The 17,721-nt window shown below is 43.8% G+C and overlaps 1 protein-coding gene across 2 annotated transcripts in view; it reads right to left on the reverse strand.

Annotated features, from left to right (window-relative positions):
- Nucleotides 1-17,261, reverse strand: part of ARFGEF2 (ADP ribosylation factor guanine nucleotide exchange factor 2) — an 81,812-nt gene extending 64,551 nt beyond the window's left edge. Inside the window, exons 1-3 of one of the 2 annotated variants that reach the window (XM_016143710.2) lie at nt 16,967-17,261; nt 1,991-2,021; nt 1,237-1,360 (exon numbers count right to left, since the gene is read on the reverse strand). In XM_016143710.2, coding sequence (XP_015999196.2) covers nt 1,237-1,360; nt 1,991-2,021; nt 16,967-17,087 — 276 coding nt within the window. In that variant the 5' untranslated portion in view covers nt 17,088-17,261. The remainder of the gene's footprint in view (nt 1-1,236; nt 1,361-1,990; nt 2,022-16,966) is intronic. The other variant, XM_036229306.1, reaches the window with a different exon arrangement.
- Nucleotides 17,262-17,721: the final 460 nt, after the last annotated feature.

Here is a 17,721-nt window from a genome sequence, read left to right on the forward strand (position 1 = left end):
ACTGGGGTTAAGAATAAATATTCTCTGAGGTAACGAGAAACCTGAGGAGTAGATCCTAAGGAAAAATACAGAAATGCTGGACCAGGAATTAAGAAATCCGATTTGTAGTCTTATTTCCATCTCCTACTGTCTGTCTGTCACTGGACAAGTCACCCTAACTTCTCCACTCCTGATTCCTCATTAGTAAAAGGTAATTTATAATAAGGTTATTGGTGGTCTAAATATAGCCTCTCTTCCTTGTTCACAGATTTTGTATTTGTAAATGTGCCCACTCACTAAAATTTATTTATAAGCAGAAAATCAATATTTGTGGTGTTTTGTGGTCATTTGCAGACATGTGCAGAGCAGTGAAAAATCTGAATCATCCGATGCACAGGTTCCCAGCTGAGGTACAACAAGGAGACACTCTACGTTCTTGTCTCAGCTCTCGTACTGTAGAGCAGTGTCCTTCTTGTGGTCTATTTAGTGCCATTTTTTGCATTTTTGTCCTTTCTGTTAGTGATTTTGCCCCCAAGCTGAAGTGCTGTCTAGTGCAAGAAGGCAATGAAAAATTATGTGTGTTAGGTAAGATTTTTTCTTTATGGAGAAAGTATGTGTATTAGATAAATTTTTTGTCCAGGCATATGTTATAATGCTGCTGACTCTGAATTCAATGTTAATGAATCAATAAGATATATTTAATGAGATATCTTTAAATAGTAACATACCAAGAACAGTTACATTTGATCAGCTGACAAACGTGTTGAGACCAGAGGCTCGAAGGACCCTACCCCTATATTTTCCCTAGGAACAATGGCTCAGAATTCACTAAATCAGTGTTTGCGACAGCTTTACAGAACATTACTACACATAATGAGATTTGATTTTATTTATTTTTCTACTTGATTTAAAGAATTTTAATGCCATCAAAAAAGAGGCTAAATAAAAATACCTTATTGCCCACATGTAGGAAATATTCCAATTAATGCTAACGGCTTCATTTAGAAAAACATACATAAGAGATATCAATAAAATATTTCTAGGAAAACAAATTCTTTTTTTAGCTAAAGAGGTCAGTCCCCTCTTCTCTTCCTGCCCTCATGAGACCTCTGTAAAGAAGCTGAAATGCTCCTTTTCCCATCACCCCACAGAGCATTCTGAGCGGTGGCGGGGATCATAAGCGTAGCTCCTACGAAAGGATAACCTGTGACCTACAGAGACACCCTACCCTTTATACAGTAAGTTTAAATGTGGTACCTGCAAGCAGTCGAGGGACGTGCTGACCACCCGTGGGGACTTGGACTGGCAAGCTAGCTCAAATGGAAGGAAATACTTGTCAGCTTCAATGAAGTTTGCCTTTGGAGGTGCAGCAGCGCCAAGCCTAGGAAAAAAAGCAGGAGGGCCAGAGAGAGGAAATAAAATAACCAAAAGCTTGCTTTCCCTGCACCTCACTCTAACCTCCCATCCCATTTGCAATCATTTAATTAAAAGCGCCTGCAAACTGTCTGTGGGGCTAAACAATGAAATGTTAGCATATGCATTAGGACAAAACACTAACATGCCACATGCAGACGGCAAGGTCTCTGATCAGCAGGCTGGACTGAATCTTGACACTGGCCACGTCAGAGCTCTATTTCTGAAACGTGACTAACTGGCTTCATTACTGTGACGATGAGGAGCTGTCCCTCATGGGACAAGCTGTCCTCCTGCTTAAAGCAGCATGACATACAAGAGACAAGGGTTTTGCCTCTTCTGTCAGGAAATGGTACAACAGCATTAACTTTATCTTCCTTATCCTTTCCTCCAAATACAGTAACTGAGCCAGTAATCTGCTCGCCTAGCATCAGTTCAGACACACACGGAATTCTGCAATGTGCCCAACACTGGATGGGGGGCGGTGTGCTACCCGAGGATCAGAAATATGAGAAAATACGGGGAGAAAAGGGTTCCCATGGCCACTGCCTGATCCCTTAAAACTGTATTTTGGCAAGGAGAAAGTGCCCCAGCTTACCTCTGCTTTTCTATTTCTGCTTTAATTTCATCTGTAAGGAAGAAAGAAAGGCCTGTTAGGACTATGCAATGTTTATACAAAAGAAAACTTGACTAAAAGATATTCAGAAACAATTAAAAAGAATGTTTATAAGATTTTAAAGTATAGAAATGTTGATATGAGCTGCTAAAAAATGATTATAACAGCTAACATATAGCAGTTGCTATGTGCTAGGCACTGTTCTAAGTACTTTAAATGTTTTAACTTGTTTCATCCTCACTACGGTCCCGTGAGGTAGGCACCATCTTCACCTTATATAGAGCAGGACTTCTCAACCTCGGCACTGCAGGATGCTTTGCAGCATCTCTGGTCTGTACCCATTCGATGCCAGCAGCGCTGCCCCGCCCCGCAGTCTTGAAAACCAAAAATGTCTCCAGACATTGTCAAGCGCCTCCTGGGGCAAAACTGCTTCTGTTGAGAACTGCTATTTAGATGAGGAAATCAAAGCACAGGAAGGTTAGGTACCTTGGATCCTGTTACCTATCAGGAGCTGGGGAACCAGAATTGGAACCCAAGCATTTTGGCCTCACAGTCCACATTTTAGCGACTCTCCTATTCTGCAAAATGTTAAGGCTAGTTATCATAATAGCGTGGTAATACAATAACATCTCAACTGCGTGAAAATAAGCATGGAAATCTAGAAACAAATATAATAAAATATTGAAAGTTGTCTAAGTAATGGGATGATGATTTTTTTCTCTTTTTTCACATATTCTATGCTAAGCATATTTACTTTCTTTTTCTAAACAGCAAATGCTTTTTTAAAAACTGTGGTAAATAGAAGATAAAATTTGTCATCTTAACCATTTTTAAGTACACGATTCAGGGGCATTAAGTACATTCATGTGTGCTAAGGCAATATAATTTTTATGAATTAAAATTAACTTAAAAATCTTTATCATGGAGGTTACAACTAGCAGTTAAGGTTATGGAAATAAAGTGTCATTATTCAGAAATCACAACCCCAAAGAGACAATCTTATTTCCAGGAGAACAAGGTTTTGTGCCACTGAAGCAACAGAACACCTATGTAAACAGGCCGAACTCCCCCCCACCTGCTCATTCAAACGTGTGCCTAAATGTTGGGCTCAATGTACTACCCAAGCAGGCCAGGGCAGCAGGTCTGCCCCGAATGCCATGAATCCCAGTAATCTCCAAAACACCAGGCTTCTCTCCATGATCTCTTGAGAGCCAGTGGTTTGGATATGGCATTAGTTATCCTAGCAACCCCAGAACACAGATCTGGAAGTTATGCATTTCCTTTTCTTGGACTCTATTCTAGACTGACCTTTAGGATGTTAAAACTGAATACTGGGACTCACCAGAGGTGGCAAATTCTAACCTTCAGGCCAGTCTTTCAATGTCTTCATACTACACACAGAAAACAGGCGAGAAACACCCAGATGACGAATACCAAGCATTTTGCTCATGGACCATTAGGCCTGTGACACATGGGTTTTTACTTAGTTTATTTTTATTTTTATTTTTTATGGTGACAGTGGTTAATAAAATCCAGTAAGTTTCAGCTGTGCATTTTAACAGTAAGGCATATATACATATACATACACACGCACACACACACGCACACACAATTGTGTGTCCACCTCCCATAGTTAGATTTCTTTCTGTCACCACATACTTGATCCCTTTTACTCCACCTACCTCCCCTCTCCCCCCCCCCCCACCCTCTGGTAACCACTAGTCCATGGTCCATATCCACGAGTCTCTGTTTGTCCTGTTCGTTTGTTGCTTTTAGGTTTATATCCCACATATAATTGATATCATGTGGTTTTCAACTTTTTCTGTCTGGTTTATTCCACTTAGCATGATTATCTCGAGGTCTACCCCTGTTCTTGCAAATAGCAGTATTTCATCTCTTATGGCTCAGTAATATTCCATTGTATGTATGCACCACAGCTGCCCTACCCAATCATTTACCATGGGGCACTTCATTTGCTTCTGTGTCCTGGCCACCGTGAATAATGCTGCTATGAACATCGCTGTGCAAATATCTTTTCAGATATGAGTTTTTAAGTCTTTGGGGTAAATATCCAATAGAGGGATTGCTGGATCATATGGCAGATCAATTCTTAGTTTTCTGAGGAACCTCCATACTGTTTTCCATAGTGGCTGTACCAATTTGCAGTCCCATCAGCAGTGTATGAGGGTTCTTTTTTCTCCACATCTTCTCCAACATTTATTACTTGTCCTGTTGATAACAGCTATTCTAACAGATGTGAGACGGTATCTCATTGTGGTTTTGATTTGCATTTCCCTAATAGCTAACGACGTTGAGCATCTTTTCATGTTTGCTGGCCATTTGTATGTCTTCTGGGAAGAAGTGTCTGTTTGCGTCCTCTGCCCATTTTTTGATTGGATTGTGTGTTTTTTTTTGTTGTTGTTATTGAGTTGTATAGTTTGGATATGAGGCCCTTATCAGAGGCATTGCTTGGAAATACATTTTCCCATGCAGATGGTTGTCGCTTTACCTTGTTGACAGTTTCTTTTGCTATGCAGAAGCTTTTCAATTTGATGTAGTCCCATTCATTTATTTTTGCTTTTACTCCCCTTGCCTTTGAGGCCAAATTCATAAAATCCCCTTTAAGTCCAAGGTCTGTGAGTTTAGTTCCTATGTTTTCTTCTATGCATTTTATTGTTTCTGGTCTTATATTCAGGTCCATAATCCATTTTGAGTTAATCTTGGTGTGTGGTGATAGATAAATCTAGTTTCATTCTTTTGCAGGTGGCTTTCCAGTTTTCCCAGCACCATTTATTAAAGAGACTTTCCTTCCTGTGTTTTTGGCTTTTTTGTCAAAAATTACTTGCCCATATAAACATGGGTTTATTTCTGGACTCTCAATTCAGTTCCACTGGTCTGTGTGTCTGTTTTTCTGCCAATACCATGTCATTTTGATTACTGTCACTTTGTAGTATAATTTGAAGTCAGGCAGAGTGAGGCCTCTAGCCTCGTTCTTTTTTCTCAGGATGGCTTTGATAATTTGGAGTTTTTTGTGCTTTCATACAAATCTGATGATTTTTGACACATGGTTTGTTAGAGAGCTTGGTGGCTTGGTTCCTGCCTTTCACAGACAAGAATCCATAAGGAAATAGTTCTGGCTTCCTCTAGCTGAGGGCCTCAGGCTGTGGGAGTAGCCTAGGAAATCCAGCCCATAAGGCTGGTAGCTAAGCTTTCAGCTTTCAGAAATCTATATCCATAATGTCAAGGCTCTGATTAGTGGTGAAATAACCTGTCACTGTGTGACATGCCAGAGGGGCACTGCTGCTCAAACCCCAAAGTATGGTTTCCTTCCAATTAGGGTTATCTTGTTAGGCTTAAGCTTAGATGTTAAATGTATCTGAAGCAATCAGACCTTTGCTAGATGACCTCTAAGCTTAAACACAATCTGTTCTGGAATGCCACTGGTGCCCAACCCAGCAATCTGCGAATCCATCACCAGGACCACTACTGACTAAGGCACCCCCAGGATGATAAAAACGAGTGCAAGGGTTATATGCTCAAAGGTCTATGGGAGCCAGGCAGGGAGCCTCAAGGAGAGACACGAGTGGGCGTGAGACATTAAAGGCAGGGAGAGTCCCCCACCACCACACACGCACAACAGGGCAAAGGGTGCAGCGGCAGCACCTCAGCCCCAGCTGACTGGTACCTCTAGAGACCCTGAGCCTAGAGGTACCAGCTGTCCTGATTTTTCCAGAGGTCAAAATCACTGGCTGTAAAAAAGTAACTGCAGAGGATAAAAAAAGGTTTTTAAAGACTATGATCAGTACTGTGAGGACAAAACGGCCAAGTTTTGTACAAGCTAGATGTAGCTCGGCCAAAGAACAACTAAGGAGCCAGAGGGCCAGAGTTCAAGGCCAAACTCCTCTAAATTTTACAGATGAAAAACAAGACCCAGAGAGGTTAGAAGGTAGTTAAGTGGTAAAGTGGGGACTTGCACCCAGAAAATTGGGTTCCAGAACCCGTGTTAAAAACCTCTTGGGTACCTTGACTCTCAATTAAGCATGCAGAATTACTCTGCACACTATAAATGCAGAACAGTATAAATGTTGGTTCGGCTACCACTAAGACAAACTGTGAATGCCACAAAGCACCGGTGTCTATACCACTCTGCGAGCCCCATCTGGCCTGTGGGAGGCTATTTATAACCAGTCTGGAATCCCCTCTCTTGGCTAGCTGCAGGACCACAGCAGGTGCGCCCTGGGCTTCCAATGAGAATGGACGAGGGCCAGAGCGACGTGCAGCATCGGCAGTGAGCTTGGAGCAGGGCCCTCCACAGTGCGCAGGAAAGAGACGCCCAGGCGGCCACTGTACGAGGCCAAGACGCCACTGTGGCTGCGAACCGTGTGCTCACAGATTTTCTTTAGTTTTATTACTTTATACTTCAGTATCAGCACAAGAATTAGGACTTTTTGCACTCCCTGAGCCACCTTTTTAAAGAAAAAATGTGAAAAATCCTCTCCGCTCAGCACAGCAGGGGTCCAGGTGATGGGAAGCCCAGGGAGAGAAGGGGGTGTGGCCTGAGCAGCCCTCCCTCATAACAGGTCACACTCACTGGCTGCTGTTTGAGGATAGAGAGAGGAGGGTGGCCACAAGAGAGGCAGAGAAGCCGATCAGGAAGCTACTGCTAATAACCCAGCAGCAACAATAGGGGCTTGGACCAGGGTGGAGGCTATAGGGGTAGAGAGAAGTACTAGTCTGAACCCTATGGAAGTGCCATTTTTACAGTCAAATATTAGCAGTTTCATATGGTCTGACCTAACAGGTGGATTCTGGATGTGTCTGGATAATACAATATTTTTTCCATTAAAAATAGGTAGAACATAAAAATGGAAAAGGTGTGTGGCAGAAAGCTTGACACAGCCTGGTATGGTGGAAAGAAAAGAAATAGGTTTGTGATTGAGGCAGAATTAGGTTCAAGTCCTGGCATGGACGTCTATTAGCTAAATGATGCTGGTGGGTTATTAAACCTCCCTGAATCAGGATTTCCTACTCTAAAAAATCGTAAAAGGCAGCCCCATGTGCTCCAGAGACTGTGACTTGGCAGCAGGGTGCAGGTAATTCTCTTGACAACGCAGTGTCTGGCATACAGCAGGTGGTCAATAAATGTCAGTTCTCTCGTTCTTATCTTAAAACAGGAGTTAGCAACAGTGCAAAATCTTTAGTGCCCCTGGTGAACCAAACAAAACCAAGGGAAAGAAGACAAGGAGTGGAACCCGAATCATCATCATAAAAGCTGACATTCAATAGGGGCAGGGGCCCATTCAGTCCTCGCCACAACCCACAGAGATGAGAGCTCTTATCCATAACTGTTACACAGAGAGCTGAAGTCACCTGCCCACAGTCACAGCCAGGAAGCGCTATTGCAAAGTCAGGATTCACACTCAGGCTAGCTGCCCCAGAGCAGGCACTCCAGAACCCCTCGAGGAGGAGAAGGAGGAGGAGGAGGAGGAGGAGGAGGAGGAGGAGGAGGAGGAGGAGGAGGAGGAAGAGGAGCAGATGGTGGGGCACACCTGCTCAGTTTACTGCTTCCCAACTAACTGGGCAATCAGCAGAGATAAACGAGCAGGCCGGAAAGCAGGAGACCTGAGCGGGGTGGGGCAGCTTCAGCTGAAAAGCCACACTGTCTTCCTGGGAAATCCCTTCTGGGCGTCACTGCCATCCATGAACCTCTTGGGTCACACCTCCACATTCATCAGCGACTCGGACACCAGGTCACATTCTCTGCTCCACTCCCAAGCTGAGTCAGACAATGACCTTCGCAAACCTCTATAATGCTATTACTGGTCGGGTCCCCCAAAGTCTCACAACGCCTCTTCGAACCTTCACCTCTCCTTGCGCATCTGACCTGCCACACCGCTCTCTTCCAAGCTGCCTCTGATTCCTTTAACAATCCCTCCAGTGACCTCCTCTTCCACTCCTGGCGTGGCTGGTCACACCATGAATCTTGGACCCATGTGAAAACGTGGCACTTCCAGCCCCTTCCTGCTCTCTGCCCACGACTGCTCCCAGCAGGGCCTTTCTTTGGCCTGTCAGACTTTGACAAGGCTAATACGTCAGCCTTCCTCTGTTTTCACTTTCCAGGATGGATTACATTAGCAGAATTGTTCAGAATGATAGGGAACCAACAGTCCTGACTTCCGGAAAAATCCCAAACTTAGATTACACTACCTTTTGACCTGTCTCCACCTATTAACCAGACCTCTGACAAAAGGCCAAGTTGGTAGGTCTCTAAAGCCATAATCACCACCCACGAAAGGAACCCTACACACTGCCGCTTAAGCCCATCTCGGCTACCTCCTGCAATGACCGCTGAACATCCCTCCGCCCTCCTCAAATGCCCCCTCTCTCCCTCCTAATCGGGACCATTCCTCTGCACTCACCGCCGATGGAGCGGCCCCTACTTCACACGGAGATCAGGAGCTGCCACAAGGAGACCCTCGACTTTCTGTCAGCGAACCTACGGAACGACATGCCCCCAAAGCCGCCCTCCACTGTCCTGCTGGAAGACAGTCGGTGTCCAATCCCCTCAGCTCTGTCGTCACCCACCCCACCTGCCTTCACAGGAACTCTGCGCCCTCCAGACCGTGCGGGATCGCATCGCCCCCACCTGGACCACCGTAACTGCTTCTCGCCTGGTCTCACTGCTTCGGTTCTTACTGTCGTTCCACCTAACATTTTTTTCTCCTCAGAGCAGCCAGAGAGATTTCCTTAGAATGTAAATCAGATTCCATCTGCTCAAACCAGATTATCCACAACCCTTATAATATATATCAGATTATATCTGCTCCTCTGCTCAAAACTCTCCACTGGCGTCTCCTCTCACTCTGAGTAAAATCCAAAATCTTGACCTTGGCCTCCAAGCCTTTGTAAGGTCTGGGCCCCTGCTAGTCCTCTGATCTCACCTTTTACCACCTGCCTCTGGCCTACCTGTTGGGTGTTTCTGTTACAGGGCCTTTGCTCTTGCTTTTCCTGCTGCCTAGAATGCCCTCCCTCACTTCTTTCAGATCACTGTTCGAATGCCACCTCGTCAGAGTCCTTCCCTCACACCTAAACCTGTCACCCCCACCTGTCATTCTGTATCTCCTTACTTGCTTTATTTTTTCACTATACTCTTATTTTTCTAATCTTTCTTCACAGTATTTACTACCCTTGACATATATAACTTCATTTATTATCTGTCTTCCTCACTAGAATATAAACTCTGTAACGAGAGATTTCTGTCTGTTCTCTTCACTGCTGAATTCCTAGCACCTAGGAATTCCCAGGCATGGAGGAGGCTCTGAATATTTGTTGATCAAACAGTGCTATCTCCTTCCTGCATTAACCTCTCCCTCAGTTGGCTCCCTTCTCAATAATATTTAAACAAGTTCAAGTCTCTTCTACCTTTAAATAAAGGGGAAAAAAGCCCTAAAACAATAAACCTTCCCTGACCCATCCCTCATCCTCCCCTTCACAGCCGAATGACAGGCAACCAACAGTCCTGACTTCTGGAAAAATCCTGGGAAGGAGCTGTCTGTGCTCCTTGTCTATTTCCTCACCTCCCACTCATGCCTCGACCCACTGCAGCCTGGCTTCCCCTTCACCGCACCACCTAAACCGTTCAAGCTCAGGTCACCAGTGACCCACATGTCTCTCAATCTGATAGGCATTTTTCCAGTCTCTATCTCACTTGACCTCCCCGCAGCATTTGACCTTACCGACCTTGCCCTCCTTGAGATGTTCTCTACTCTGGTTTCATAAGCACACATTCTCCTTGTGGGCCCTCTGACTCTGGCTGGCCCATCTCTTCTCCATTTCCTTTGTAGACTCAGCCTCCTCTGCCCAGCCAGAGCAGGCTGGGGCTCCTCGGACCCGGGCCGAGGCCCCCCTGCCTTTCCTTCTCTGTATACTCTCCCTCCAGGTCATCTCATCCTCACCTACACATCCGATTCCCACCTAGACTATGATGACTCCCAAATCTCGATTCCCAGCCCAGGCTTGTCTTAGGAAACTCAGGCTCATTTACCTATCCACTTCCTATTCCACCTGTCTAATCGAATGCTCAAAGGCAGGTGATACTCAGCATATCTAAGTCCCACCTGTGATCAACTCCTTCCCACTACCTCTCCCTAGATGGTTTCCCACACTCCCATCTTAAAGAATAGCGCCAACATCCACCCAGTTGGGGGAGTCAGAAACTTAATAGTCAGTCTTACCAACCCTCTTTCTCACGTTCTTACCCAACCCGCCACCAGGTTTTGTTAGCTTTACCTTCTAAACCAGTGGGAAATTCTCTCATTTTGCTCTATTTCTATTGTCACCACTCTGAAGTCCAGGCCACCAACATCTCCCACCTAGATGACAGCGATCCCTCTCGTCTCCCTCTAAGATGTTCTGAATACAATGGCCCGAGTGATCTTTCCAAAGTATAAACCTGGTCACCCCATCACCTTCTTCCCCACTTAGAACTCTTCAGTGTTGTCTCACTGCTTTTGGCCTAACAGTCAAACTCCTCGCCATGACTTCCAAGGCCCTGCATGGTGGAGCCCTGGGTCACTTCTCCTACCTTATGCCCAAACCCTCTTCCTCTCATTTTTTCTTTCAAATTAAAAAAAAAAAAAAGAAAAATTTTTTTTGCGATAACAGTAAATTTGCGCGCAGTTGGATCTTTTCATTTCCTTAACAGCTGTACTCCTTGCTGCCATAGGAGTCAGTTCACAGTACTAATCACATGCCCTTTCCTATGCTGCCAAAATGCCTCTCATCCCCCAAGCTACTTTATTCTTATTCATCATTCTAATCTCAAGACTTCCTCGGGGAAGTTGTTCAACCCCCTTTCAGGACCTGTTTCTGGTTACTCTCCTTCACAGCACCCAGAGACAGGATCATTTGAACAATGCCCTTCTTCCTAATTAGCTGCAAACTCAGTAAGAACTGGGTCCTTGTTTGTTCTGTTTCCCTTGCATGGTGACATCAGGTGTGACGCCCAAATAAGTATCTTCCGAATGAATGTCAACCTGTTTTAGTCAACAAACAAATGAACTACATAAAGAATAAATATGCACCGATCACTCCCGAGGACTGAAGGAAATTTTAAGAATTTTATGTCCTAGCACAAGAAGGCTAAAACCTAATAAAATACCTAATAAAAAAAAAAGCTAAAAGATTCATTTACAACCAAGACAGTAAACCAAAAGAAGCTCCTTATAGGAAGACTCCAGGAATGAATTAATAAGCATAAAACTCTTTTCTAAGATACCCTGGTGTTAAGAAAGTCAGTATTTTCCTGGCAGGCCTCTAAGCCGGTGAAAGCGGTGAGAACTAAATACAGTGCTGCGCTATTTATATGAGACTCCAGGTACTTGCTGATGAAGCACATGTTTTTCACCAGTTCACTCTTTTCCATAAAGAATGGTCTTACTGTTTTCACCAGCACAGCTTACAAAGTCTCCCCTGAGATTTACAAGATTTACAGGACACAGCTCTAAATTCATCCAACCACATGAATCACTGGTGTCGAATGTCAGAGCAAAAAGGTCCATAAACCAAGGAACAGGGGAGACACAGAAGAGCAAGCATTCGGTTCTTTCTTCAAATATGGCACGCCAACGCACCTGAATTTTAGAAGGTCACTGTGCCAGGTACTGTGTCGGTTACCTTACTGCACTAGTTCACTTAACCTTTACAATAATCCTGTGACAGGTATTATCATCACAGGAAACTGAGGCTCAAAGAAGCTATATTATTAGCCCAGGTTCACAGTACTAATCAACAAGCAAAGTTTCTAACTCAGATCTCAATGAACTTTCTGCCAATCCAATAAGTAAATGCTTCTACATAACCAAAATCCAATTTTTAGATGCAGCTTCTTCTAGACAGATGACCTCCCCCTGAAGAACTATCACAAAGCTTTTTAACAAAATGTTAATCTATCAGGGTCCTGAGTCCCGTTATTTCTCAAAACTTTTATAATTTACAGCACTCATAAACAAAATCAAAACCAAAGTACTAGAACTTGCTAAAATTAAAGATTTTATTCCGTCCTTCAATTTAAAGCCTTACTTTATTTGCTATGTCAATTTAGGGATATTTTTGATATTTTTCAAATTCTGCACTTAGGTTCATCCTAATGGTGAGAATAGTTATTTCATACACATCAAAATTAGAACAACATCACATGGCAGAAAAATCAATTTACCATATATCACGGGGATGTGTAAATGCTGAATTTTTTTTTTTTTTTAGGTGAAGTTACGCTTGGTTGACCTCACAGATGGCAAGGACCTTGTCAACTTACAATCCCTAATTTTTTTTTTTAAATTTTTTACGCCTACAGCACCTGATACGCCGAACGTTTCTGCATATTAATACATAACTAAGATTTATGAACGCACTCCTTTAATTGGATACTTCCCAATGACATGTAAATAAATTCAAATCTTTTCTACCTTAAAAAACAAAACGAAACCAAACCCTCCCATGAGCCATCATAACTCCGCCTCCCCTTCACACCGCAGCCAAACTCGGGGACAGAGTTGCCTGTGCTCCCTATTTCCTCACCTCCCACTCACGCCTCGACCCACTCCCGTCTGGTTTCCACCTGCACCGTGCCACCAAAACAGCTCAAGCCAAGATCACCAAAGATCCATATGTCTCTCACTCCATATACTGAACTGTTAAGAGCATCAAATCTAAAAATGAATTTTATGATTTATACGTCAGGATAGAGTGTGTTGTAGCTGTTTCCCATCTGGCTGTGCAGATGTGGGCGAGTTGCTCTCTGAGCCTTGGTTTCCGGCTGCCTGCTGTACCCCAAAATGGACACCAATTCCATGTCACAAAGCCAGAATTAATAAGAAGTTTACTGCTGATGAAGAGAGATGTTATAAATCAGAAAACTCTAATAACTCGAATGAAGCTTATGAGAACCCAGCTCTTTACCCTCATTTCTGTCTTCCAGTTAGTCCTTAAATTAAAGTAAACTAAAGACATATTCAGTAAAAAGCTGCAGGAAAAAAGCCGTGATTTTTTCACTAGAGGCTTTCAAATATACCTCAAAATTCCACTATAGAAAATACGGTCTCTATACATACTGAATGGCTTACTTACTAAAACGTCACTGCATAAAAACTTCACTGAAGTATGACTGTGTAAAGGCTCCATTGAGTATTTTATATACAATAAAAGAGCTTGTATATGTTGGAGCAATGCAGCCTGGTAGTAACGGTTAAGATCTTGGGCTCTCGTGCCAGACTGCCCATGTTCACACCCCGGCTTCGCTGCTTACTGGCTGAGTTATGCCGGCCCACTTCTCTGGGCCTCCATGCGGATAACAACGATAAGAACTAAACTGCATGTAAAGCATATGGCGCTGTGCCTGGAACATAAGAAATGCTCAGTACAGGAGAGATATCATATAGCTATTACACAACATGTGATTTTAAAAAGTCACTCAATCGGGTGCCTTCATTAATGGTAATGTAGATTCAGCAACTATAATAAATGAGCCACTCTGGTGAGGGTTATGGATAACAGGGAGAGGCTGTGCACGTGTGGGGGCAGGGGGCATGTGCTAATTCTCTGTACCTTTGTGCAATTTTGCTGTGAATCTAAAAACTGCTCTAAAAAACAAACTCTATTTTTTACAAGTCACTCAATTTCATATGAAAAACATAGGTATGTTGACTATTCTTTTCATATTTTCTAGATAATGACCAAGAATAATGATGGCTAGCAATTAGAGCATTTAACATATGTATAAATTAATATGTAATTTATAGATATTAAATTATTAAGTAAGATACTGCATCTCCTATCTTACATATATGAAAAAAGTATTGTTAAGACAATTCGGTTAAAGTTTTTCAGATTTTGAGACAAATTTTTCAATATAAAAACACTCAGATTATCTTGCCAAGCCTCAAAACTCCATATAGCTTTAGCGTAGAAATTTAAATTAAGGAGTGATTATGGGAGAAAATGGCTCTTAAACATAACAGTCATGACAGAGAAATTTATTAATGTACTTATGTTCCCAAACTGAGGTTTAAAAGCTTCAATCCTACTAACACATAAAGCTACCTTAACAAGGTAAAGAGCCACAATGTCCTTAGGGCGATGAATACTCTAGAAGGCTCTTTTGATTTCTACAGATAAAGGCTAGAAGGACACAATCTCTAACTGGGCAGTTTCTATCTATGCATTTGGAATTTAGTGCAGATGAAGCCCTGAGATTACTCCAAACCTTTCCATCTTGATCATCGCTATTTTTACAAGGGACAGTAACCCTTGTCTTGAATGAGCTTAGCAAGTTAACACTCCAGTAAACGCCTTTTAGTCGTGTAATTAATTTCGTATTTATTACATCGACAAACCAAATAGAGCAATAAGTCATTCCTGAATGAGGGACCAATGTAAGTTAAGAACGTCAAAGCAGAGCACATAGTTTCTGTGGTTTGTCGCAGCTTAAAATAATAAAAAGAAATAAAAGCAGCAAGCCTTTACAAAGTACCTACTACATGCCAAGTTCTCTGCACATGTCGACTAACTTTATAATAACTCCATGAGGAAGGTAGAAGATCTGTCCAAGATCACAATGATAGCAACTGGAAGGCAAGGTATTTGCGCCCGGGCAGTCTTGAGTTCAAAGCACTCACTCCAACCCCTACTATAACTGCAGCTCCTATGCCCTCCAACTAAAAATCATGGACACATATCATAGAAGCTGTTTCTGTTAAGTGCTCTCTCATTCAAGCATTTCAACTTTCAGCAGTTATTTACAGTTCCTCTTTTCAAAATTAATGATAATCCACATATGATAACTTCTAAAATACTAGCTGCATTGCAACACTTTTTATACACAGGCTCATCTCAGTTGCTTATACTGGACACGGGACTATGCCTTGAGATGCAGAGCGAAATCTCATCAGGTACTTTGCTATATATTTTTCACTGTTTATAAGTAAAAGTAGTCATTTTTATTGACACACAATTACTCTCTTCAACAAGATGGCCAGTTTAACTTAACACTATGCATAGTTTCTCTTGTAATAGTTCTCATTACTCATTTTGATAATGATGAGCCACCATGTCCAATTGCTATTCATTTAACCTGTGGTCAAATTACTTCCTTTATAAGCTATATCTTACAATTCACTAAAACACTGAAAGCGCATTCCACATTTGGGTTGGAAAAATCCAAACAGAGATATGATCCAAAAATATCTAAAAATATCTCAACATTATGGCCCTATATGACCCTATATAACAATTTGATAAGTTCCAACAATGTGATGTACAATTTGGTGACAATTATATGTTAAGTTTTCTGAGGAATGAAAACTTTTCTGCCAAATAACTATTTTGAAACATCTGCAACTCTTAAAGTAATAACTGAGAGGATAGAATCCAGGCAGATTTCAAAATGGAGTTTTAAGTATCAGGCTTTTGCCTAACTGCTTTGTAGTGCTTATCCAGCATTCCTGATAAAATAATATCCAACAGTACGCCTTGGTATTCTGAATAGAAGAGCTTTACAAATCTAAGTCTCAGTAAATTCCTCCAAGATTATTTAAGCAACAACAACCTCTGTATCAATAGTTCTTGACCCTTGAGGGAATCTCAGACCCTTATGAGAATCTGAAGAAAGCCAGGGGCCGTCTCCCAAGAGAAATGCAAAGTTCACAAGCCCATTCCCAGGCCCTAAGAGACAAATCCCAGCATTGTGCCCTGCACCAAATGAAGGGAGAAAGGCCATGGCCAACTCTGTGACAGAAAATCAAACTTTCCATTTACTCAACTTGTTAGGGAAAACAGGTCTTTTTACAGATTCCAAACCGAAGGCATTGGGGCGATGAATTAACTTGAAGCTAGATCCAGTCAAATGTATTGATCCTCATCACCCAGGGCAATCTTTTCCCCCAAATTCTGCAAGGATACTTCTTGACTTTCAGTACTCAGCTCTAATGTCACCTTCTTAAAAAGGATTACTTTCTTGACACTCTATCAAAAGCAGTCCTCAGGCTTTCAATATCACATCTTGCTCCTTTATTTTCACAAAAGTTTTTATTAGTATTCAAAAATGTCTCATTAATCTCTTATTTACTTGTTTCCCCTATTAGAGTTACGTTCCATACCCTCAGCACCTATCACAGTGCTTTATACACAATGGACATTTTGATAAATATTTGTTGAATGAATGAAACTCAAAGATAGTTTAGATGTTGATGCTGGAACCAACCACTAAGATTTTAATTAGCTATGAGTTATCGGTCTTTCTCTTTCCATAAACTGTAGGTCCATTCGATTAGCATCTATAATGTGCCAGGCACTGTTGTAGGTGCAGGGGATCCAGAAGTGAATAAAACAGACAAGTATTGCCCTCACAGAGCTTCTATTTTAGTACACCGCCCAGAGTCAGATACCCTGCACACTACAACACCTGGGAAGTACTAGCTAATCCTCTACACTCTTTCCTTGAAGGAGTTACAGGAGATCCCCAAATAAGAGGAAAACATTCTCCAATCCCGCACTACCAAAGCAAGCCTCAGGGGTTTCCCTAAATCAGCTCTTCGCACCTGTCCTGCTCACATAGGGAAACCCTAACAACCAAAATGAGGGTAAAGAAAAAACTTAGGGCAAGAACTACTGCCTCTGAGGGTGGTGAGGGGAGGAACCAGGAAACAAAACCGCAAGGAGTCGTGGCAAGTGCCCTGGGCTGGGTGGTTGGAGAGCCAGCCTAGCTGCCACCAACTTGCTAGGTGACCTTGGGCCAGTCTCGAGGTGCCAGCGCATCAGTTCCCCCGGGTATACTAAGGGGGCTGGGTGGGTGGGATTCGGGGAGAAGGGAGGCGGAGTCCAGGAGGCCGGGCTGAGGACAAGTGGGGGTAACGGCCGACGTGGGGAGGCCGGCGCGGAGCCGGGCCGGAGCGGCTCACCCACCGAGCGCCACCTGGCAGGCCCTGCGTAGCTGGGAGTGCTGGGGCCGCTTCACCTCCTTGTCGGCTAAGATCTTCTCCAGGGCCCGGGACACGAACATGCTCTTGGTCTGGCTCTCCTGCATGGCCCTGGGCCAGCGGGGGCTGGTAGCCCCGCGGGCGGGCGGCGCGAGCGAGCGGGCAAGCGAAGCTGCGGGCCCGGCGTCCCGGCCGGCACCGGCCGCGTCCGTCCGCACCGCCCCGTCAGGAAGCGACGCCGCGGCCCCACGGCGCCGCCATGTTGGAGCGCGTCACGTGACCACGTGACTGAAGGGGCCGCTACGGCTGCCGCGCGTCCATCGACCCCGTGACCTTCCGAGGGGCGGGGCATACGTCCGGGGCGGGGCCTACGTCTGGGGCGGGGCGGGGCGGGGCCAGGTGAGCGACGGGAGTCTCAAAGGTGGAGGAAAGAAGAGGGTCAGGGGAGCGAGTGGACGTGGGCGAAAGCGGGAGGGAAGGAGGTGAACGGGAGGACGGGTGGTGATGAGGCTGAGAGGAGCGACGGTGAGAAAGAGGCAGTGAGGAGCGTGAAAATGGAAATAGGGTGAGCGATGAGGAAGGAGAGAAGCCAGGAGAGGAAGAAAGGAAAGAGAAAGAGAATTTTGGAAAAAAGAATTGGTAACAGAATGAGAGAGGTGATAAATGGGCAAGAGGAGGAGGTGAGGAAGAAAGGAAGCTAGGGCGTTAGAAGAAGATGTTAGGTGGTTAGAGATGCGGGGA

The sequence above is a fragment of the Rousettus aegyptiacus genome, unplaced genomic scaffold (assembly GCF_014176215.1).
Source record: "Rousettus aegyptiacus isolate mRouAeg1 unplaced genomic scaffold, mRouAeg1.p scaffold_m13_p_12, whole genome shotgun sequence".
NCBI lineage: Eukaryota > Metazoa > Chordata > Mammalia > Chiroptera > Pteropodidae > Rousettus > Rousettus aegyptiacus.